This window comes from Natator depressus, chromosome 1, assembly GCF_965152275.1.
Source record: "Natator depressus isolate rNatDep1 chromosome 1, rNatDep2.hap1, whole genome shotgun sequence".
NCBI classification, from domain to species: domain Eukaryota; kingdom Metazoa; phylum Chordata; order Testudines; family Cheloniidae; genus Natator; species Natator depressus.
In genome coordinates this window covers 247,040,172-247,065,160 of record NC_134234.1, presented here as the reverse complement: position 1 = coordinate 247,065,160, position 24,989 = coordinate 247,040,172, and the positions used below count along the sequence as shown (strand labels likewise).

Below are 24,989 nucleotides of genomic sequence, written 5' to 3'. Positions count from 1 at the left end.
CAGCTTTATTTAATGCATCCTATCTGACCTCATTTCTGCATACGACTAACTAAAACTCTCACAGTCATGACCCAATATGCACAAGTGAAACCAGATATTGATTTTCCAGGGGTTGTTTTTATATTCCAGAGTCCTGGCTACCTCTTGACCATGTAAATGGAGTGACGGAGTTACCCTGCATCTATGCTTGGAAAAAGGCCACATTTAGATCAGGCTTAGTTTGTGTGTGTTAGGTAGGCCCAACCTAAAGGCGATCACTTTTCCTAGTCAAGACAAAGCTTCTGCGAACACAGGTGGAGCTCCTGAGGCTAACCTCAAGGTAGCCAGAAAGCCCTGTAAACATGGCTGCCAATTCTGTGCTGTGGGAGAAAAAGGCTGCTTCTTAACTCTTCCCTTTCCTGTTCCTGCCTGGAAAGTGTGAGAAAGGCTGGTCCCCAGCTGCATCCTAAATCCCCTTCAGCAATTAGAGGTGGCACCATATTGGCAGGATCCTTGTCTGAAGTGAATTTAGAGGAGAGACACAAAGGCAATTATAGTGGTGCAGCCACTCTCAGGAAGTCTTTGCAAGTCTATGGGCTGCAGTTTGAGAACTCATGTTCTATGAAGTATAATATCCTATTTCCCTATTTCCACAGTTTATAGCCTTTCAGTCTCTTGATGACCCATGGAATGATGACATTTCTCCAGCAGAGAAAGGTTGTGTGGGATGTTCAGAGCACATCAATGTCATATGTAGATTGAGCTGGGCTGGGGGTGCGGTCATCACATAGTAGCATAGGTTTGTTGCTTCCTTTACATGCTTCTAGCTTTTGTCAACCTAAGGAACTAAGAGGTTGGAACTGTGAATCATAATCCGGTCTCTAACATGGAACTAGAGAGCAATAACCACAGGGCCTGCCCCTATTCATGTTTTGTATTATTAATATTATAATTGAGCAGAGATCTTAAGGAAACACCCACCATCATCACCACAGTTTTTTAGCATCTTCCAAACATTTTGGGTTTGCGTTTCTCTCAAATTAGACATGCAGACAGCATTACAATAAAAATTACTTTGCTGCAGAAACTCTCTTTCCCACCCCTGGGCTGTCAGTCAGACTATAATTTCTTGGCACCAACTACACTGAGCAGCTACTCAAGCCGTTCTCCTTATGCCATGTGCCCCCAAAATATCAGCTGTGAAAAAAATGATCTCAGCAAAGGGAGGGAGATTTAATATTTCTTTTAAAAGAAAAACTCTTCTAGTGCAGTGGTTCTCAATCAGGGGTACGCAGAGGTCTTCCAAGGGATACAGCAACTCATCTAGATATTTGCCTAATTTTACAAGCTACATAAAAGCATTAGCAAAGTCAGTACAAACTAAAATTTCATACAGTGACTTGTTCATACTGCTCTATATACTGTGCACTGAAATGTAAGTACAATATTTATATTCCAGTTGATTTATTTAATAATTATATGGTAAAAATGAGAAAGTAAGCAATTTGTCAGTAATAGTGTGCTGTGACACTTCTGTATTTTTATGTCTGATTTTGCAAGCAAGTAGTTATTAAGTGAGGTGAAACTTGGGAGTATGCAAGACAAATAAGACTCCTGAAAGGGGTACAGTAGTCTCTCAAGCCACTGTTCTAGTGAATATTGTGCCTCATGGAGAGTGAAAGGTGCTGGACTGACAATGCTAGAGTTCAAAGCCCTCTATTTAGCCAGAAGGCAAGTACAGTGTAGGCAGCCACAGTTCTTTGTCCACAGCCTTTATCAGAGGGATGTGTTCTTGTGGTGACAGGATAGTTCAGTCTTTATGCTCATTCTGTGTTTGTTCTCTCTGTAGAGACTACAAAGAAGGGTGTCTGGTGCAGAGGGATTTTTAAATGTGGATCTGTCTACAGGAAAACGGGACTGAGACCACCAAATTATTTCACTAAGGGGCATAGACAGTGATCTGACATCAGCAATTTTTCAGTGATCGCTAATCCTGGTTGGTATCAGGACAGATCCTCAGAGGATATAAAATGGCATATGCCAATTTACACTGACTGGGGATCCGGCCCTTAATGATGGCTATTCATTACAGTAGCACCTAGATCAGGGTTTCTGAACCCATGGGTCACAACCCAGAATTGGCTCACCAGAATTTGTCAAAGGGTTCCATGGGAGTCCTGGGGGTGGGGTGTCAGTAGAGTGACCAGATAGCAAGTGTGAAAAATTGAGACAGAGGGTGGGGGGTAATAGACATCTATGTAAGAAAAAGCCCCAAATATCTGGACTGTCCCTATAAAATCGGGACATCTGGTCACCCTAGGTGTCGGGTCCTGCCCTGGGAGAGGGGAGGCCCATGGGGCTTATAGAACACACCCCACACTACTCCTGCAGCTCCAGTCTCTTGGGGCTGGTTGGGCTCAGCTCCCTGCTTCAGGTGTTGCAACCTGATGCAGAGGGTCACAGTGCTGCTCAGGTTTGGCCCAGCTGTCCCTCCATCATAGTGATGGCAGTGGCGTAGCAAGGTGGAAAAAACAGGGGGAGCGGAAATTAAAAAAGGCTCACCTGGAGGCGCTCTGGGTCTCCAGCAGCCCTTCGGCGTCGGGTCCTTCACTCGCTACGCGGGGGTGGGGGGGAAGGTTCAAATTGGAGTGAGTAGCTCTGTGCCCCATGTGGCAGGGCAGGTCACAGCACCACTCACATAAATTTGGCCTGGGGACTCCCCATCCACCAGGCCAAACCTGAGTGGCACTGTGACCCTAGAGGTTGCAATGTTTGGAGCAGGGAGCTGAGCCCAGACAGCCCTGCAGGATAGGGATAGGAGATGCCACTATACTACACACGGTGGACTTATTTAGCATTTATTACATCAATGTGTATATTATTTATCGTGGGTAAGAAATAGTTAGTAAGCGAAATGTTTTTTTGCACTAAAGCTATTCACTGGGTTATGAGAGGCCCCAATGGTTCCTGAGCCCAAAAAAGTTGAGAACCACTGACCTAGATAATTACAGCTGTTGTGCTGTGTATCGGTGGCTTTAATTTTGGGGTGACTAGATCATTTAAAGTTATTTTTAGAGCTATCTCTTATGGCTCTCTCCCCTTTTTTGTGTCAGGTTTTTTAACCTTAGGGATGGTAAGCAAGCACACTGGAATGAAAGCCATAAAGCTATAAATTACACCTCTACTAGATCCACAATATGTTACCAATTACCTCTGCTTTATTATTCATGTCCCGGGGGAAAACATGCATCCAACCACCCCACTACCCCAGAAAGGTCAGTACTAGAATGAACACTGTGACGCTTTTTAATTAGTGGAAAAACAAACATCGCCTCTGCCTCACATATGATATTGGTGTCCAGGATGACAAGTTGAGTAATTTTGCTGCAGTTCTCTGAGCTCATTGTGTACCACAGGCTAAGTCATTCATAGCAACATTGTCACCCTGTGGAAAGTAGAGAGGAAAGCAGGCGCTGTGGGAGAAGGGTTGAAAGATCCCAGGAGACTGAGTAACAGGGACTTTGGAGGTTGTTTTTTTTTATACAAGTGTCAGCAAACAGTGTAGAAAATCACATTAAAGCTAGGGGTCACATCGGTAGACTAGAGCAATCTGTACTGCTTCATCGCTGGAGGTTACAGGAGCTTTACACAGCAGGTTTTGGTGTTGGGGTGGGTGTTCCCCTTGTCCTGATTACATGTTTCTTTGACTCTGCTCTATCTTTAAAAGCTGCTTGGGGCAGCAGGGCTGAATAGAGGGATTCTGGAGCAAAGTGGAGTGCTCAGCCTGCTAGCAGGGGTGGAAGTAACTTAAAAGTCTTACTAGTACGGGGGCCTGGCCCTGGGCCTCAGAAGGGACAGGGCCTTGGGCCGAAGGGGCAGGGCCTCTGGCGGAAGGGACACGTCTGTGGGTCAGCCTCCCCCAGCCAACCCTTTGGGAGGGCGGGGGCCTTAACGTTGGCTGTATACCGGCCTGTACCAGCGGCCACTTCTTACCGGTACACCGTACCGGCCCACTTTCACCTCTGCGTGCTGGTGATTTACATACAATTACACCGAATGCACTTTCAGCTCACCTCAGCTATTTCATAAGAGGTTCCTGGTTTCTGGCTCCTGGGAATTAACTGAAAGATTTGTGTATGTGTTTGCTTAACTGAGTTCTTTTCTCTGTGCTAATCAGCTTTGAAACTAGGAAGTAACTATATATGTAGCTACATATATATATATATATATATATACACACACAAACATAAAAGGATTTTAGAACATAGCAACACACCTGGGAATGGGCTAGAAGAGAGCTGGGTTCTCTCAGCAATTATGAGGAAAAAAAGCTGAGCATTGTGCACTCTTAATTCCCCCCTGCCTGGGAGGATGCTTCAGGTCATCTGTGTATGTGTTGATTTTGTTGTATTTTTGTTAATGAAACATTCAGCCTTCAAATATTTTCCTTTTAAATTGAAAACAAGTCAAGGTATGTTTTCTCTTAAAAATTCAGAGATGGTGGAAGATCAGAATACTGTTTTTTTCCCCCTCCCCTGTCAGTCTTGGGGTTTATTACAAAACAAAGATTTGCAACGCTTGCTGAGAAAGGGCATGGCTTTCTGCCTTAACTCACTCCTAGTGTCGGCTTCTTAAATACAAATCCACACTCAGCTTTGTGCGATTCACTAATTCTTCTTGCCAGCCTATAGTCTCTACACTGGGAGGAGAAACCTGGGAGAAGTTCTGTACTTGGTCTTCCACCTTCTATGGATCTCTGGTGGGTTCCCACATTTGTGCCTTTCTAACCACAAGGTTTTGCTTGGATTTTTTTAAGTACCTGGGTAATTAGTTCTGTTTTGTTGTTTGTATAAATATCTACAGACTGTTAACATTTTTAGATTCAAAGAAAAAGATTGAAGGAAAATAATTTATGTCTTTTTTAAAATTTTGCATTAATTTAGAGCTAGATTCTGCTGCTCTCTTACTCATGCCAAATGTTACCTTATTCCAAGAATTGTCCTTTTAACTTTCAGCAGGATCTACTTTCCAGCTATGGTACTACTCACTATGAATGTGAATGGAAAAATGTGGCCCATCGTGATTTATGAAACCAAGGGAACTGATAGCAGGAGCTAGGGCTAATCTTTGCATAATACCTGTTTTCACTATCCATAAATGCTGACAAGCATTATGCAAGATTCCCACATACAGTTCTGGCAAGGGACTTCAGTTATGACTTGAAACATCACCAGCTATTCCAGTCCTGGGTCCACAAACTTCTCTGTCAGCACACCTCAATTCTGACTTTCAACACCTCTTCCTATTCCCATCCTGGACTTCTACTGAGCAGAAAACATGAATTATACAGTGGTTTTATGTGTACAGAAAGAGGACTTGAATGAGACCCCACCCAAACGATGTCATGTATGACATACATCAGGGATTGGACTTTGGTCCGCAGAGGTAAAAGACTATTTCAGTATCCCACTACACCATCTCTCCATCAATGTCAAGGCCTTGTCTATACTACGGGGGGCGGGGAAGAGATTGATCTAAGTTACACAACTTCAGCTACATGAATAATGTAGCTGAAGTCGACGTATTTAGATCTACTTACCACGGGGTCCACACTATGCTATGTCGACAGGAGATGCTCTCCCGTCAACTCCCCTTGTGCTTCTCGTTCAGGTGGAGTACTGGAATCGATGGGAGAGTAATCTGCGGTTGATTTAGCGGCTCTTCACTAGACCCGCTAAATCGACTGCTGATGCATCGATTGCCGTGTATCATCCCCCGGTAAGTGTAGACAAGCCCTAAGTTGTTGCTGGAGACAATGGGACCAGAAGGATGTTTAGTCGCAAAAGGTAAACCTAATCCTTAGATTACTGATATTAAAAAAAGAGAGAGGGAGACTAATGGTCACTATTAATATATATGATTCAGTTAGTGCTGACTCTTTGTTTTACAGTACTGCACTTTATTTGCAATGGATACGTCTCTCGGTCTGTAAGAGCCTGGTTATTCTCTAGCTGTTCCTGAGGTTTCCCTCCCCATCATTCCATTTTCCCTTATTGCAACTGAAATGAATAAAAAGCTGGGGAAGAAATCTTGACACTATTGTTTCTTTAAATGTTATCTTGCAGGTATGGCCTCGCATGTGCAAGTTTTCTCCCCCCACACCCTTCAGTCAAGTGCCTTCTGTAGTGTGAAGAAACTGAAAGTGGAACCGAGTTCTAACTGGGATATGACTGGGTACGGCACACATAGCAAAGTCTACAGCCAGACCAAGAACGTGCAGTCCTCCCAAGCGGCGGCAGCAGCAGTCAATGCCTCCCTCCAGATTCCCAACCCCAGTATCCCTTACGAACAGACCATCATCTTTCCAGCAAGCACGGGGCACATCGTGGTGACATCTGCCAGCAGCACTTCTGGTGTCGTTGCAGTGTCTGGGCAAGCATTGGGCGGACCTCACAACCTGATGCGTCGAAGCACTGTGAGCCTTCTGGACACCTACCAAAAATGTGGACTTAAGCGCAAGAGCGAGGAAATTGAGAACACAAGCAGTGTGCAGATAATTGAAGAGCATCCACCAATGATTCAGAACAATGCCAGTGGGGCCACAGTAGCTACTGCCACCACATCCACTGCCACATCCAAAAACAGTGGCTCCAACAGCGAAGGGGATTACCAGCTGGTACAACATGAAGTGCTGTGTTCTATGACCAACACATATGAAGTATTAGAATTTCTTGGCCGCGGAACCTTTGGGCAAGTGGTCAAATGCTGGAAACGTGGCACTAATGAGATTGTAGCTATCAAGATCCTGAAGAACCATCCTTCCTATGCCCGACAAGGTCAGATTGAAGTCAGCATCCTGGCCCGGTTGAGTACGGAAAGTGCAGATGACTACAACTTTGTCCGAGCCTATGAGTGCTTCCAGCACAAAAATCACACTTGCTTGGTCTTTGAAATGTTGGAGCAGAACCTCTATGATTTTCTAAAGCAAAACAAATTCAGTCCTTTGCCCCTTAAGTATATCCGGCCAATCCTCCAGCAGGTAGCAACAGCCCTAATGAAGCTGAAAAGCTTGGGACTGATTCACGCAGATCTCAAGCCAGAGAACATCATGTTGGTAGACCCATCCCGACAACCATACAGGGTCAAGGTCATAGACTTTGGTTCAGCTAGTCACGTGTCTAAGGCTGTGTGTTCAACCTACCTTCAATCCAGATATTACAGGTAAGAGAGTTGTGTCAAATAATGTCAACGAAGATGTTTTTTCTGGAAGATCCTATAAAAACCTCTATGGTCAGCTGTTTTTTCTTGCCATCTTTTGTATCTGTACTGAATGCTGAATTGTGATGGCTAGACTCTCATGATGAGTTGTATGTCCATTGCCAAAATGAAAGAAAAGTAATTTAACATCTTGGGGTGATGTCCATTAAAAGCCATTGTTAATTTGCAAATAACCTTCAAAAATTGACTGATTAAAAAAGGAGTTTGTCAATTAAAACTGACAAGATAATTTAGAAAAGCATCCCTTCGCACTCCTCCCCCCCCCCCCCCCCCGCGACTCCTGAGTCTGATTCCACAGTGTGAGCTAGATCCTCGGAGTTGCTGAGTTGGTGCATTTCCCTGCAAAGTCAATGCAAGCTACAGCGACTTGGATTTAAAAAGTTTTTTTTTATCCGTAAACAATGAATTAACATTTTAAATATAAATAACCAGATTTACAGGCTTCTTTGTATGGCTGAAATGATGGACTTTATAAAAATGATGTGCAACCATATAAAGAAGTTGTACAAATCTAACAGTTGCCTTGAAATAGTAGTTTTCCAGGCTGTGGGCGTGATGCAAAACCCATTGGAGTCCACAGTCGGAGTCACGTTGACTGCAGTGGGCTGTGGGTCAGGCCGTACCGGAACACATTTTAGTATATAACTTTGTTTTAATGGTAATTTATTTTCAGTGTTTGAAATTTACTCAGTGTGACAATCTGTACTCTTATGTTCACCCCTTTTACAAGACTATGATACATTTTGTACAGAGTATGCCATTTGAAAACTCATAATTTGCTGATCATTATTGTCCTGATAAAATATTTGTGGCAACATTGTATGTAAAGTTATAAAATTCTACTACAGAACATTACTGAGATGTTCCGATTTTAGAAAAGCAGGCACAGACCAGTTCCTCAAAGACCAAAGGCAAACTGATGCCTCAGCCAGGTGTCAACAAAATCAGATAGACTATCATCCAGTTAAGAGGCCACTCTTCAGCAGGAAAAAGGGTGTGAGTGAGAAATCTACATTTTGGAAGAGAAACTGCTGGAAGTTCTTGTCCCCACAGACTTTCTCTTTCTTGAGCCCCAGGCTGGAGAATTGATGGGACACAGCAGTTCATCTGTCCAGATTGTACCCTGGGTAATGTCACAGCCAAGTAAGAAGGATGAATGAGTATTGTCCATATTTCTGGGTGGGGTTGAGACTGGCATCCTGGCTAAGGTTTATTGATCTCCATTCATTGTACTTTTTACCCTTTATCCACAGGCAGGTGCTGTCTTAGGGTGAAATTCAGAATTGTACAGAGGGCACACCCAAGTTGCATGCACCATTTAAGTTCTGCTTAAGTCTGTAATATAGGGCTTTGGTAGTACCTAATCCTTGTGCATAGAGAGGAAAGAGAGTTAGGGCACTAGCCTCGCACTTGGGAGACCAGGATTCAATTCCTTGTTCCAGAACAGACTGCCTGTTTGCCCTTTAGTCTTTTTATCCCTCAGTTCCCCAATCTGTAAAAATTTAGGATAATAGTTTTCAGAGTAGCAGCTGTGTTAGTCTGTATTCGCAAAAAGAAAAGGAGTACTTGTGGCACCTTAGAGACTAACAAATTTATTTGAGCATATATATAAATTTGTTAGTCTCTAAGGTGCCACAAGTACTCCTTTTCTTTTTAGGATAATAGTAGTTCCCTACCTGACAAGGGGGTTAGGAGGATAAAGATTGCTAAAGATTGTGAAGTGCTGTGAGATATATGGATAAAAAGTGCTACATAAGAGGTAGGTATTATTTGTGCAGCCCCATTGGGGTGAATTTCATCCTTGGAGTGTGTCTTAACTCAAGGATGCAAAGCTTCCTGTGCAGATATATTCTCTCTCAAGAACCTTCCTATTGTCCCAGACGCTTAGACCCAGAGCATTCCAAGGCTTTAGAACTGTGGCCCCTCTGTTTGAAACAAAGAGAGAATTAGTTTACAGATGACAGCTGCATTTAGACATTTTTGGGAATTGTCTCTGTCATCATAAGTCTCTGAAACAGCAGTGAAAAGTGGTATGGTGATTTCTTGAAATGATGATGACTTCCGTGAAATGATAACTTGTTGATAACTGATTTGATCAAAATGTGGCATGGCAGCATGCCTGGCTCATGGGTTAGATGCAATAGCTGTTTCTTATGTAAAAGCAGATTAGTTGCTCCACTTCTAAAGAGGATGTTCATCTTTTACAACAGGAGGACTTTTCAAACCCCTTCTCCCCCAAATAACGCAGCTTTCAGACACTACAGGCAAAGCCCAGCAGAGCTGGGAGGTGGGGAAGAGTTAATTTTCACAGTAACAGGAATTTTGACAGCTGTAGCACTGCAGCAGCTGATTGTTATCTGTTTGTCCTTTCCTCTGAAGGAGGCCAAAAAAAAGTGGAAAAAAAAGCCAGTTTATACCTCAGAAGAGGCTTAGTAAATGAAATATTCCACCTGATGACAGTCCCGTCTTCCAGGGGAGACATGTTTCTGCTATAAATATGCAAAAGGTTTTAGGGTTACAGTTACCTTGCTGGGTGGATGAAGAAAAAATATAATGATAATACGGGCATTTTGTTGTCGAGTTATCTGCACTGGCAGCCCAGGTCCCAAGCTGAAAGACAGAAGGGACAGCTGGAATGAAATGTGAGATAGAAAACAGAAATGAAAGAGAAAAATGGTTAGTTCTCAGTGACAGTCACAAAGTGCTTTTGTGACAGTCTCTGGGGAAGAAAAAGCTTAATAACATTCTCTTATTATGCTTTGAAATTTTATTCCTGCCCAGACTGAAGCTGCAACTTGTTAGATAATAATTCCTACTCAACTAATTCCTCTCCTGCTTTCCATTCCTGATGCGAGGGGGAAAGGACAGTAGTTCATTAAAAAAAAATTATTTGGGATGAATTACATCGGCGGGGGCTGCTGATGAAGCTAAATTCAAATAAGGGACAAAATTCGTATTATTCTTCCTTATGTTCTTATTGGGGCGGGGGGATAGCAGAAAATAAAGGCCTGCTTTATTCCAAAGAGAGGCATTTTCGTACTGGGGTATACATGTTGAATAATAAATCCGTTTAATTGATTTTCTTGCCATGGCCTATATAAGAAGTGATGGAATGACAAGCCAGGCAAGATGTCCCCCCCTCAACCCCCCCATCCTGTGTGCTGGAAGCTATATCTAAGCGGTTGACACTACCGGTTCATTAGTATAAGCCCAGACACCTGATGGTTTCATAGCCAAAGAGCAGTTACACTTGCATCCTTTTTTTCCCCCTAAATCACTGATCAGCCATTCAGGGACAATCCCACTTAGTTCTAATTTAGTTGTAAGCCTTTTACAGTAGCCTTTTCACCCCAGGCAGAGATTCTGTCAGTGTTGTGGTCAAAGATATAAGTGAAAAGGGGAATGCGGTGTGGTGAGGAGGAGACTTTTTTCTCCCCCACTTCTTCACTGCGATATAAATCATGCCCATTTCAATCAGAGCAATACACATCCTGTATCACTCCTACCCTGCCTGATGCCTAAATGGTATAGAAAATGGCACCTGTGGATGTGGCTGGGTGCTGCTTTAACTTTCTAATAGAAATAGTTCCTAACCTGCATCCCAATAACCAGGGGCTCTGTTCTTGCCAAGTATCGCAAGCTAAGGAGGTTTGGGTCTGACCAATGAACGTTCAAAGAGAAGGTTAAGTGGTGACTTGATCCTAATCTATAAGTACCTACGGTGGGAACAGAAATATGACCAGAGAAAGCTCTGTAGTCTAGCTGACAAAGGTATAACAAGACCCAATGGCTGAAGCTGAATCTAGACAAATTCAGACTAGAAATAAGGTGCAAATTTTTAGCAGTGAGGGTAACTGATCACTGGAACAACTTTTCAAGGGATGTGGTGGATCCTCCATCACTGGACACTTTAAAATCAGGATCTGATGGGTTTCTAAAAGATCTGCTCTAGCTCAAACAGGACTTAGTTCAGGGAAGCCCCATGGCCTATGGTATTCAGGAAGTTAGACTAGATAATCACCACAGTCCCTCCTGGACTGATAATCTATGAATCTATAAACAGGATGTTTTCCAGGAAAACCTCAATTTTGTGTGGAGTGGTGGCCGTAGTTCAGTAGGTATCACTGCTCCATCTGAGTCAGCACTGACTCATTGGTGTTAGGGGTCATTGTACTCTTAGAAGAGCAATCTTTTGGATTACACATAAAACTGAGGTCTTGATTCCAGGCAGTCATTAAATGTCCCATGTCACTTTGCTTATGAATAGGGATGTTCACTCCAGTCAAATTCCAGCTTGGGGAATTACATCCTGTGTGCCTAAATTCCCCTGCAGTTTCAACTGGATACGTTCTTCTCCATTTCTTGTCTGCCAAATGGTATTGCTGTGCCTTGCTAAAACAGCTGCTTTCTTTCACTGAAGAGGTGGCTATATTTCACTTGTGGGGGAAATAATCACTTTATGAAGTGTATATATATATATATATATGTAAAACGCATAACATGCTTTGCAATCATTTAGGAGGCAGAATACTACAAATGTAAGATTATGACTATCACCTCTGCCCTACAAACAAATAAAAATAATTGGAATGCTTTGTTTTAAAAGCATTCAGAATGTACTGTAAGTGGCCAGGGAGTTGGATGCTTATGTTGGAGGTAAGTGGGAAATCCTGAAATATCCAGGCTGTTGAGAATGAGGTTTGTGAGCACCTTGGAAAGATGGTTTCATTGTTGCCACTATTTCAGATGCTGCAGGGAAATGTATAGATATTGTGTGCAAAGCTTTCCTGCCGTGTCTGGTAATACTAGCGATTTGATACTACACACTTATTGGCTGACAAATTTCTAGACTATTTTAGTGGGTAAATGGCTCTCTGGCTATTTTACAAGTTTCTTTTGCCTCAATTTGTTAGATTAGCCAGGTAAACGTTAGTATTTGTGATGGCGAGAACTGGACATAGTGTTTCCTGACCCTTAGCTCTGTCAAAGCCCCTTATTCCTGTCCTGCCACACCTTGTGCTCCTCCAGTCTCCTCAAATGGCAAAGCTAATGCACTTAACTTGTAAAACCTTCTGCAATTCTGAGCTTCCACACTTCTCTCCAAACATACCTCCAATTTAGATCTGATGCACCTTCTGCTTTTCCATCAGCGGGATCCACATAGCTCTCTCCCAATGTGCTTCAATCCTTCTCTGCTTTGCCTGTCCTGTGTGTCTCTGAGGTCCAGACTGTCAATTGTGCAAGATTACCTGATGGTTTTGAGAGGATGTTCCCCCTCTGGACTAGAATGAAACCACCAAGTTCATCACTGGTAATCTAAGGTCACAAAGCCTCCCTGAACTAAATGCACAGTGCATAAACTCACTACCTACAGGGCACACTTCCTGCTCCTCCACTAAGGTGCCCCTCTCACTGCTGCGTCATTGCATTTTCTTTGTGAGCATTTGGTTTCAGGTCCTCACTTTAAAAAGTGAGAAGCCTGAAGAGCCATTTATCCAGCTCTGAAGGGATTAGGAAGGCCATGCATTCTGTACCCTTTGGCTAGCTCCAGGGGCTCATTTCAGAGCCGGCCAGCCTGCTTTCCTGCTTTTCAGAGCTGGACAGCCTGGCCTTTTTAATTTTTGTTGAACTTGTGAGTATGAAGTGAAGGGCCGTCGAAGTTCTTCCATGAAAATCATTTCCATAATCCCATTTACCAGCATCTTATTGCAAGCTGATGGGCACACTGGCGTGCAGATGTGCTCCTAGATCCAGGACTGTAGACATCTTCCTTTCTGTATTGACATGAATGGTCCCCTCATCTTTCCATGATGGTCTCTAACACTCCCTAGTCTCCATCCCAGTGGGTTGGTTGTGATATAAAGGTACTTTGGATTATAGCGTGTAGCAGAGACAATACAGACCAATACTGGATTTTATAAAGGGCAGTGCAAGAATGGAGTTCCTGTTCGCGGTTGGTAAAGTCTGGTCTATTTAATTTCTCCTCCCATTTCAGGGATACAGAAATGTCAGGTTTCATGCAGTGACTTTTGGGTGCCACAGTATTGCAGAACAGCGGGTACATTTTAGAAGACTTGTGGGGTGGAGAGGGAACAAATATCCCATTTGAAACAATTCTGCATCGATACCAGACACGTACCAAGGAGGCTGGAGTTTGGATTTGCTTTTGCAGAACAAAAGCTCAGCTGAGGAAGTTTTGCAAAACCAATACCAAGGTTAGCTTAATCTTGGTTCCATTTTATCTAAACCACCAAAGTTGGGAGGGAAATTGAGGTTCCAGCTTGAAAGCTTTTGCCTTTCTCACAACGCTTGATGGCCAAGCCAGGATGGCTTTGGTTTTGCAAAACCAAAGCAGGAGTGGTTCTAAGCCAGGTTCCATTTTATCTAGATGACCACAAAATGGGGATGAAAAGCCAGTGGAGCTCCCACAGAGCTCTGAACAGAGGTTGTGTACTCTGTATATTCTAAATTTACCCTCTTCCTGGGATTTGGTTTTATTTAGAATAACAAAACTTAGACCTTACCCTAAGCTTTCTCATCAAGCCTGGCTGTCCCTAGGGTTTTCCCTGCAAAACCTTCTCTGTTACACTCCTAGTTCCCTCCACTGAGAGAGAGACATTCCAGCTCCTCTTTTGTCCTGTTGGAGTTAACAAGTGACCCCTTTCTCTATGACTGAGAAGTAATTACACTGCATCTCTCAGTCTGGGGCAGGCTCCTGACATCAGGATGCCTTGACTAAGAAGCCTGGCATCCATCCTTATGCAGCGTCTTAAAGGCTGCTGTTCAGTTTCAGGGAAGTTCAAGAAAAGGTAGTTTATGTATTTATTAATTAAATGTATAAAATATGTCCAGTTATGCATATCACAAGATACATAATATTAATAATAATAAAACACACTATTGTGTAGAAGAAAACAGAGGGTCACTTCTCAGAACACTGCTGATCCAAATAGAGACACTTCTCATCCAAACATCCCAACCCAAGCCCCTAAAGCCTGAGGAAAGAGAGTAGTCTTGTGCTTTGCCCTAAAGGTTAATCCAGGCTTCTTCCTGAGCCAAAGAAGAAATGAATTCCAGAACTGAGGGCCCTCTACTTAGAATGCTGTATCTAATGGTCCCTAAGGCAATGGATACACAGAGGTCTTCCAAGGGGTACATCAACTCATCTAGATATTTGCCTTGTTTTACAACAGGCTACAAAAAAAGGTCTAGCGAAGTCAGTACAAACTAAAATTTCATACAATGACTTGTTTATACTGCTCTATGTACTATACACTGAAATGGAAGTACAATATTTATATTCCAATTGATTTATTTTATAATTATATGGTAAAAATTAGAAAGTCAGCACTTTTTCAGTAATAGTGGGCTGTGACACTTCTGTATTTTTATGTCTGATTTTGTAAAAAGGTAGTTTTTAAGTGAAGTGAAATGTGGGGGTAGGCAAGACAAATCAGACTCCTGAAAGGGGTACAGTAGTCTGGAAAGGTTGAGAGCCACTGCTCTAGGTGACTAAATCTAGGGCCTCTTAGATAAAACACCCCAGCACATCTCGGCTTTCTGGCAGCTCATGGAGAGAGAGCCAGGCCCCAGAGCAAAGTCAAAAGCTTGAATTGTACCAAGAAACAAACAAAAAGACAGCATAGTGGTTAGAAGACAGGTCTACTATGTTCCCAATGGCTAATACTGCTGTTGAGGTGAGCAGGCTCATTCTACAGCGGCTGTAGATTCCAAACATTGCAATAATCCAAGGAGGCACAAAGGCATGGGTCACAGATTCGAGAGGAAAGGTTGCAGACATCCCATTGCACACTCAGATGAAAAAAGATTTTTGCCACCGAAGTCACCAGAGACCCAAAAGCACTGTATAGTCTGGGCTTTAGCCCATCTGTTATCTATACCTTGTATTTTCTGTATTTCTTTCCCATTGTTCTTCACTGCTAGGGTTATTTGCATTAAAAAGGATGTTTGTTTCTGAAGAGTTCATAATTTCCAGCTGCTTCTCTCCCTGACCTGAAGTCATAATCCCTGCAAGTTAGGGGCATCACAATTGGTTAATATGGAAATGGACAGAATTTCCAGAGTGGCAAACAGAGGTGGATTATGACTTCAGGTGTTGGAATAAGCAGCAGGAGCAGAGGAATTTCTAAGCAAAGATCCTGTTTTTATGAAAATGGCCATTGTACAAAAGAACAATCGAAATACAGAAAATAAGAGAAATGCAAATTTGTTTCTAAAAAAAGGAATGTTTTCCCAAAGCATCAGCAGCTCTTCAAGTGTGCCAGTGATTCGCCGTTATAGCAGGTGCAAAGCTTTAAAACAAGCAGTGCCTTCTGAAATGTACCTTCCCACAGCTTTCAAATGTATCTGTATATGGCTCCTTTGAATGGTCAGATGTTTTTGTGGTTCAGGCAGTGGACTGGGCCTCAGAGTTCAATTCCCAGCTCTGACATAGACTGCCCGAGGGACCTTGGGCAAGTCACTTCATCTCTCTGTGCCACAGATCCACAATTGTAAAATGCTGGATAATAACATTTCCATTCTCCCACCCTTTGTTTGTCTTGTCTACTTAGATTTTAAACTCTCTGGGCAGGAACTTTCTCTTCCTGTGTGTTTGTACAGTGCCTAGCACAATGGGGCCCCAACTCTGGGCAGGACACTACCATTACACAAATAAATGTAGGGATTATAGGGTGATATAGGGAGATTCTGTGCCTGGATCAGGGTGATTAATGCAGCAGCCTCTGGTAATGGTATCATTTCAGAGCAGAGGTACTTATCCTGGAAAACCTACATGGCCACCTTTGTATTCAGTGGCGTTGCAGAGCCCCAGAATAATTACAGAGTAACATCTTGCCATTATATTATGACATCTGCATCACTGTGATACAGCGCCATATTCTGAGCTGCTATCATGCTACAATGTAACATCAGGACATAGCATCACAATTGTTTTGTGCATTGGCATGAGGCAGGGTGAGGATCCACCCTTGTGAATGGCATCTTTGCTGACTGCCAGACCTGGGCAAAAACAGTAAACAAAAAGCCCCATGCATCCCAGTTTTGAAACAAAATATTTTGGCAGTGTCTGCACACCTCTGGTATCCACTTTCCACAGATATCCTGGCAAATGAGTTTCCTGGCAGGAATGATTCCAGATTTTAAGGTTTGTTGAGGAGGAACCACAGAAAGCCAGTGCTGACTATGTAGACAATTTTGCATTGGAAATGTGATTGTAAATTACAGTTACCCCGTCAGGGAATAGGACTGTATTGTAGGGTATCACATCAAAACTAAGCAAGAGCTGACGTTTCAAATATCCACAAGTATTATTCGCCAAAATGCGTTGGTGAATAATTTCAAACACCACATAAGTCGAGGAAAATTGTGATCTGATCAGATAACTTGTGAAAAGAAAAGAGGACAACCGTCAAATAAGCTTTGTTAGCAGTTTGCCCAGCTCCACTTACAGAAACCCAGGAGCTGGAGCACGAAGTGAATTACTCAGTGAATTATTCACCCAGGGTTGCATCGTAGTGCAATACCTAGCATCCCTGCTTTTGCTGCCAAACTAGTTTTGGTAATGTGAGGAATGATCAGGATTTCAAGGTTATATACATTAGAACTGAGCCACATTCCTTTCTGATATTCTGTCTCTGATATTACCACAAGAACAAGCAAGTCACGGGATTTCCTGCCTTCTGTTTTCTTCTTTCAAGCTCTGTAAGCACAACAAGTCTCTTCCTGGGTTGCAGCCTGATAAGGTGATATAAAATTCAAGGTCACTGTGCTATTTACTGTACCAGGGCAGGCCCTGAAATGGCTATAAAGAGTTTGTTTTATTTAGCAGCAGCTGTTTAAATAAAAAAGAAAAGGAAAGAAATCCAAACCATCCTGTTTCAGCCCTTGGCTGTGGTACTTTAGGGTATGTCTACACTACATTGTAAACAGACTCAGGCTTGTGGAGTTGGTGTTTCCAAACCCACGCTCAAGCATTCACATTTCATTATAAACCTGGGCTTACAATTGCTAGACCAGGTCTCACAGGCACGCTGATGCATCCATACTGCACTACTCAGGCCTTCTGACTTGGATCTGCGGCTTGAGCTGCATCCTCATTGCAAAATCACGGGGCTTGGATCTGAGTCAAAGCAGGACTTAGGCTCTGACCCTTGTTCCTAGAAGGGTCCTAGAACCCAGGTTCTGAGTGCTTGCTGGTCCAAGTCAGACTGATTTGTATATGGACAGAAGGGAGGCTTGGGCTCAGACCTGAGTCAGAGGCTGGCTTAGTATGCAGTGTAGACATACCCTTAAATTAGGGTTGCCAACTTCCTGACTGCAGAAAGCTGAACACCCTTGCCCCACCCCCTACCCCGTTGCCTCGTCCCTGCTCTGCCCTTCTGTGAGGCCCCACCCCCTGTCACTCCAGATCCTCTCCCTCCATTGCTTGCTGTCCCCCATCCTTGCTCACTTGCTGATTTTCGTTGGGTTGGCACAGGTGTTGGGGTGTGGGAAGGGGTACAGGCTCTGGGCTGGGGCCAGAAATGTGGGGATAAGGGTGTGGTAGGGGGCTCTGGCTGAGGCAGGTGGTTGGGATGTGGGAGGAGCTTTGGGGTGAAGGCTCTGGGAGGGAGTTTGGTGCGGGAGGGGGCTGGGGCCAGAGTGTTGGGGTACAGGAGGGAGTTCTGGGTGCAGGCTCTGAGAGGCTCCTGGAAGCAGCCGGCATGTTTTTCCAGCTCCTACGCAGAGGCGCAGACAGGCGGCTCTGCGTGCTGCCCCCATCCACAGGCACTGCCCCCACAGCTTCCATTGGCTGTGGTTCCCGGCCAATGGAAGCTGCAGAGCTGGTGCTCGGGGTGGGGACAGTGTGCGGCGCCCCCGTGGCTGCCGCTGTGCATAGGAGCTGGAGGGACATGCCGGCTGCTTCCAGGAGCCACGTGGAACTGAGTAGGGAGCCTGCCAGCTCTGCGCCAACCAGACTTTTAAGGACCTGGAGCTGCCAGGGTCTCTTTTCGACCAGGCATTCCGGTCAAAAACGGGACACCTGGCAACCCTACCTTAGATTGCTGGTCCCTACTGGTGAGAGGTGTACTGCATGGTAGTAAAGATACCCATAACCCTCTGGTGGATTGGGAAGGAACACATTAAAATACACTGCAAGGTACTTTCCTATTCATTGTCATTTCCAAGTCACAGCACAATTAGCAGGGCCTAAACAGGAGCTGAGGTAGGTAGGTAGGTAGCTCTAAACTGACATGTGAGAGAACTTGAGTTTGATTTTCTCTCTTGGTCCCTCAGGCCCAGATCCTGAAAAGTATTTAGGTGCCTAACTCTCATTGAAATCAGTGGGAGTTAGAGGCCTAAATACCTTTCCATGGCTAGAAGCACTACAGTTTTCCATCTCCTCCCTGTCAGGTCACTCCTTTAGCATGGAAAAGGGGGAGAACGGAGAAAGGACTCATTTTCTCAGGCATTGTAACAGCGTGGTGGCAGCTGTTCTTTAGGAACAGCAGAGCATGGCAACCCACAAGCACTGCTCCAGGAAGAGGTGGCTGATGAAGGAGAAAGTGCAAAAGTAACATGTCATTTCATGATATTGTGTGTCATTTGCCACTTATTTCAACACTTGTGCCAGGTCACTGTGCTCGCTGGCGATTGGCCACCGAGAACCACAATGAGCTGACGAACCATTGGCACTAGATCAGCACCCGAAGTGTGAAAATGAGATTAGTTACTAGGGAGACTCATCATCCATGCCTATTGAATAAAAAGGCAGCACTAAGGACACCATTTACACAGGACTTCAATGGGTGTTTTGCCCAAATTGGGATTTGGTACCAAATGTTTAAATACATCAGCCTGCACCTTAAGTGCCCCCTTTCCCCGCAACACTGCTCTCAGCAATCAAGAGCTGCATGTGTTATACAGAGGCAGGTGTATTAGACAAATCAGTACTTTGGTGAGGTCCATGTGTCCCCAGCACAGTGCAGTCAGGAACTAAATTACACTGGCCTTATGATAAAGAGCATCTGGAGTTCTGGATAGTATCTCCCACCTTACTGCTTAATAGGGGTATTGCTAGGTAAGTGATTGGAGTTGGTTTATAAAAGGATTCAACAGAACAAGTAGAGGTAAATTACTGGAAGAGAACTTGGTCAATACATCTATCTATATATATATAAAAAGAGGGTTACAGAGTCACACCCTTCAGACTCCATCCAGACTGACTTTGGTGCCTGAAGTTTCTGCCTCAGTGCCTGCAAACTATTGCTGCACCTGTGATGCTTTAAATTAGTCCCAGCTGGAGGTAAAGGCAGCTGCCTGTCAGGAAGTAGCTAACAGCTGCAGTGTCTTTCTCCAGGTCAAGCTGGAGGAAAAGAACATTCTCTATCAGGTGAGAGTTTCTATCTTGGCTGGGTCATACCTGTCTCTCTGCTTGATGTTAGTTGAGCTGTAGCTACTTAGTTAATTGTTTAAATTGGGAAATAGGGACAAAAAGTTTGCTGTTCCCTTTGGGGAAGGGTTGTGAGGAGTGAACTCTAGTGCTGTAAAAGAAAAAGGACACACAGGTACCCTATGATAAACATTCAGTGCAGACAGGGAATTAGAAATCAAAGAGGAATGTCTCTAGGGTCCTGGAGTGGGGAAGACACTTAGCAAGCAATTTTCCCCCTAGTATATGGGTTCCTGAGAGCCTATCTTCCCTGGGTAAAAAGAAGTGTGGGGAGGAATTTAAGGCCAAATTTTACCACTCTTTTTCACTGTGAGTGGTTCATCACTCTGTGAATCATTTCAGTGGACTTGCTTGTTAGATTTACCAGAACTCCTGGGTAAAGGACAGTGTGTAGTTGTTCTGTGGCAGGACCAGATCAGGGAACAACTTGGGATGAGAGCTAGGCGAAATACTTTTAAATAGTAAATTTGCTTTAAAAAAAGCAATTGGGGGGGGCACTGAAACTATTCATGAATTTGGGTTGAATTTGGCTAGTAGTTTTGTTGCTCCTCACACTCTTTCCCCCCGCCCCCGAAGTTTGAAAGCATTGAAATGTTTTGTTTAAACATTTTCAACACGAACTTTCAATATTTCTTTTTTGAATCAATATCTGAAGCATTTTGTTTGTCCTGAATAACATTTTTTTTTTCATCTTGGTGAAGCTGCCCTGAAAAAAATCAGTTTGTGTTTGAAGCTGGCAATTATTTTTTCAGAGTTTTTTGATGCAGACATCAAAGTGAAAAATCACCTATTCACTCAGCTCTACGTGGGACTCTCTCAGTCACAAATTGGTCCTTGGTCCAGTCGCTCTAGGGCAGAAGTAATCTGCATCAGACCCTTACTTGGCACAGCTTTCGGACCCATTTATGCCAGCCTGGTGATCCTGGCTGGTGTGTGGAGGGTTGAAGTCAATGTTCTGCCACTTCCCATCCCTGTGTGCCCTCCCGTCCAGTTCCAGGAGAGGGGGAGTAAAAGCTTTCTATGCATTGCTCCATCACATAAAACCCTTCACACACCTCAGAGCTGTTTCTCAAAGCAATTTTGTGGGGAGGATAGGAGCGGTCTTGATGTCTGAGAATTTACCTGAGTCTTACTGAAGCAAACCTGAACCAAAAATTGTATGGTTCACAGAGTCAGGTTAGTTCTTTCTCATTATTCTGCCTTTTCACACATCTCTGCAATTCCTAGTTCTGAGTGGAAGCAGAAGTTCCAAAGTACAAGAAGGAATTTTTTATGCTGCTTCTAGCTTGAAGATCAGAGTTCTCAGCAGATTCGGATGGATATCTAAAATGTGGAGTGCTCATCAGAACCCAAGCTCAGGCAGTTGGCTCACAAGGCACAGTGGGTTTTTTTGTGTTGTTTTTTTTTTCTTGCTCTATTTAGAAAATAGGGAGAACTGTGTGTGCTCCTGTAATTGATTCTAATGATAGTGCAGCTTTTGAGAACAAAAATCAGTAATGTTCCAGCTAAGTCTGATGGTGATCTTGTAATGAGCTGGCTGCTTGTGTTTTAACTCTTAGCTTGTCAATGGACTAAGCATAATTATTTTCTTTTCTTGATATACAACTCGTGCTTCTGTTAATAACATTTCCACATCTCTCTTACACACTATTTTTTTAAACTTGAGAAACTGTGATAGACTAGGATTGCTAAGTTTGTAATATCTAAAAACCGGACACTCCACCATGAATGCCAGAACCTCCCCTTCCCTGCTCCTTCCCCCATCCCCAAGGACTCGCGCCTGGTTTGCCCCTTCTCCACTGCGGCCCTGCCCCCCCCCCATTTGCTCTTCTTTTTCCCCCCTCCCTTCCTGCTCAATGCTTTTGCCCTTTTCCACCCCTCCCTGCGTGGGTCAGGAGGGACTCGCCTGCAGAGCTGGGGCTGGGAGCTGCAGCTGCCCAATGCAGGTAGGAGGTGGCCCCGGCTGAGTAGGGGCTAGCGCAGGTGATGACTTCGCCTTCCTCTGTAGCATAGGGTACGGGTCACTTGCTGGAGGATTCTCTGCTCCTTGAAGTCTTTAAACTACGATTTGAGGACTTCAATAGCACAGATATAGGTGTGAGGTTTTTTGCAGGAGTGGTGGGTGAAATTCTGTGGCCTGCGTTGTGCAGGAGGTCAGACTAGATGATCATAATGGTCCCTTCTGACCTAAATATCTATGACTCTATCTATGAATCTATGACTCAGCGCCTTCCCCACCCACAGTAACCAGACTTTGGGCATCTGGTAAGTAGATCTGACCGGACATCATCAGGTCCCCTTTTTGACTGGACTTTCCCATCAAAAACCATACACCTGGCAACCCTATGATGGACAAGTGAAGGTGGCCTCTCTTCATTTAGGGCAATCAAGGGACTGTCACAGCTATTTATAAACTGTTGCTCCATAAGGAAAAAGTTATATATTTGTGTCTTTTCCTCTTGACACAACAATAAACAGCATGAAGAAACCACATATATAAATAACTGTGTTTATTAAATATACTATACACAAATATGGCAGGCCTAGCTGCATACATACTGCTGCTCTGACTGGTTTCTAGCAGCTTTTAAACACAGAACACCATGAGTACCATCAGAGTGCTCACAAACTCTTTAAAGGGAGTTTACCCTGTTCCTATTCGCTATAACATTCTCTGTGACAAACTATCTGACGTGAGGCTCTGTGTCTGGGAGGGAGAGGAAGGGGTGAATAGAACTGGAGTGGAGTTGTGTGAATATATCTGATGGTGTTTATGTATGCGATTGTGAGGCCTGGCGTGTACTTTTCTGTTACGGATGGTCTTTTAATCATGTTTAACAGGGTAAGCATTCAAATTTAAACTAGTTGCTGCTATTTACAACACTGAAGGCTATGGACACAGAGAAAACTTCTGGTGGAAAGGGGGAGTATTTGGTCTCTTAGACACAATAAATGACACTTTTTAAGAAGAGTATTTTGACTGCCCCTGGGGGACTAAAAAAACATGGAATCCTCCGTCAAGAAGAAAATGGAGTGTTTCATTTTGAGTGTCACAAATGCTATTAAGAAAGACAGATTGGCCGATTTTTTTTTCCAAGCCACCACACTAAGATGTGGATGATGAAATATTACAAGTTGATTTCAGCAGGCAAGAGGCTGGGGGGCGAAGTCCTCTATTAAAAATAAAAATATTCCCCATGAGATATAGTCCCCCTAGTTGCCAGAAAATAGCTGCTGTTTGTTAGTACTGTCGATCAGTGGACCAGATTCATGGGATTGCGGGGGTACAAACAAAAGCAGAATTTGGCCATAGAGCAGTTTTACGAAGGTCTCCTGGAGACTCATTTGATACCCAATCTCTTCTTCGCAGATGCAGGAACGCGGGTCAAACAGTAATCTCAGTTACACTGACGTACCTCTGGAGAATCTCACTGAAGTCAATAGAGTTACTCCCAGTTTACTCCTCCTGTAAGTGGGGTCAGAAGCTAGTCCCATGTATATAATAATGAAGGAAGATAAAGAAAGATAACAAAACTGCATTCAGGATACATAATGTTATTAGTGCTGATGTCATTTTCAGCAAACAATTGCTGTAATTACAGGTATCTTCCTTCCCCGCCTCCCCCCCCCCCACCTTTTGTTTAACTCTTCTTCTCAGTTTTGTTATGGCCACAAAGGGACATAATATATATCACCGTGGGTTGTAACCCAGAACTGGGTCGTGGAATGGAAGGGACTGAGTCGCGGCAGCTCTAGTCAGCACCACTGACCGGGCTGTTAAAAGTCCCGTTGGCAGTGCTGCCCGGCTAAGGCAGGCTAGTCCCTACCTGTTCCGACACTGTGCTGCGCCCTGGAAGAGGCCAGCAGCAGGTCCGGTTCCTAGGCGGGGGGCCCACAGGACTCCATGCACCGCCCCTGCCCTGAGCATTGCCTCCACGGCCAATGGGAGCTGGGGGGGCAGTGCCTGCGGGTGGGAGCCGCTTGTGTACCTCCATCTAGGAGCCAGACCTGCTGCTGGCTGCTTCCGGGGGCAGCGCTATCCGCGGTGCTAGGAGAACAGGAAGCCTGCCACTGCGCCACTTATGGGAACCACCAGAGGTAAGCCTGCACTCCAATCCCCTGCCCCAGGCCTGAGCCCCCTCCTGTACCCCAAACCCCTCATCCCCAGCCCAGAGCCTGCACCCCCAGTCCAGAGCCCTGACCCCCTCCCACACCCCAACCCACTGCCAGAGCCCTAAGCCCCCCCAAACCCTGAATCCCTCATTCCCAGCCCCACCCCGCAGCTCTCACATCCGCACCCCAACCCTCTGTGCCAAACCCTCCCAAACCCCTCATCCCCAGCTCTGTTGGGTCACTGGCATCAACAATTCTCTTCAATTGTGTCGCCAGAAAAAAAAGTTTGAAAACCACTGATATATATGGACTAGCACCAAATTAGGTTTGCTGTATCATTTAGAAAAGGTTTGTAGTCATGTTTTTGGCCGTTGGCAAAATTATAAGGGCTGTTCTTGAGAGTCTAAAAACAAAAAAAGCAAAAACCAAAAGAAAACGCAGCTTTTTTGACTGGCATAATCAGTAACCCTTCGAGTCTGATCTGTGTTGTTGGAAGTAAGGAGACACAATATCGGTACTAGAAAAGCCATAAAATGTCTGTGTGCATTTTTTTGCAAAGTAATCAAAATCTTTCACTTATTATCTATATATTTATATTCATATAAATACACAGTGGGTATGCTTAAAAAGTAATTCTGGTTTTAAAGCATTCCTGGTTCCCGCAATCTTCCCAGGTCTTAAAGGCCCCGATCCAGTGCAGCATTTACACATGTGCTTAACTTTAAGCATGCGAGTAACCCCTTTGGCTTCAAGAGCTGTGAATTAAAATTAAAGTATGTGCTTAAGTGCTGTGTTGGATGGGGGCCAAAATGAGGAATCCTGGTAATACATCTGAAATGTGTTCACTGTACGTATGTATACTGGATGTGCATATCTGTGTGCACGTAGATGGGTATTATCTTAAATAAAAACCTGTTGATTATGTTGTTTTTGCCAACTGGTGCCCAGACATAGCGCACAATCTTCCTGTCTGCTGTGCAAACACCCTGAGTATGTACTGCAGCGGAGACTAGAACCTGCCTAGTGCATGGAAGCCCCTCTGACAAGGGAACTGACAGCAAGCTTCGCCCTGGTTCAGCTGACAGAAGCTGTGCAAAGCTGGTCCCAGCTATACATTGCATTTTGCACATGTTCCTATTTCTCAGTGTGATTTTCGTAGAGAGGC

General features: G+C 44.1%; 1 protein-coding gene across 3 annotated transcripts in view; it reads left to right on the top strand.

The window, feature by feature from the left end:
- The window catches only part of HIPK2 (homeodomain interacting protein kinase 2), a 189,991-nt gene that overhangs the window by 55,775 nt on the left and 109,227 nt on the right, over positions 1–24,989 (top strand). For all 3 annotated transcript variants that reach the window (XR_012636370.1, XM_074940362.1, XM_074940376.1), the window contains exon 2: positions 6,105–7,200. Coding sequence is in view for 2 of the 3 variants with exons in the window: in XM_074940362.1 (XP_074796463.1) it covers positions 6,105–7,200 (1,096 nt within the window). In the remaining variant the exon portion in view is untranslated. The remainder of the gene's footprint in view (positions 1–6,104; positions 7,201–24,989) is intronic.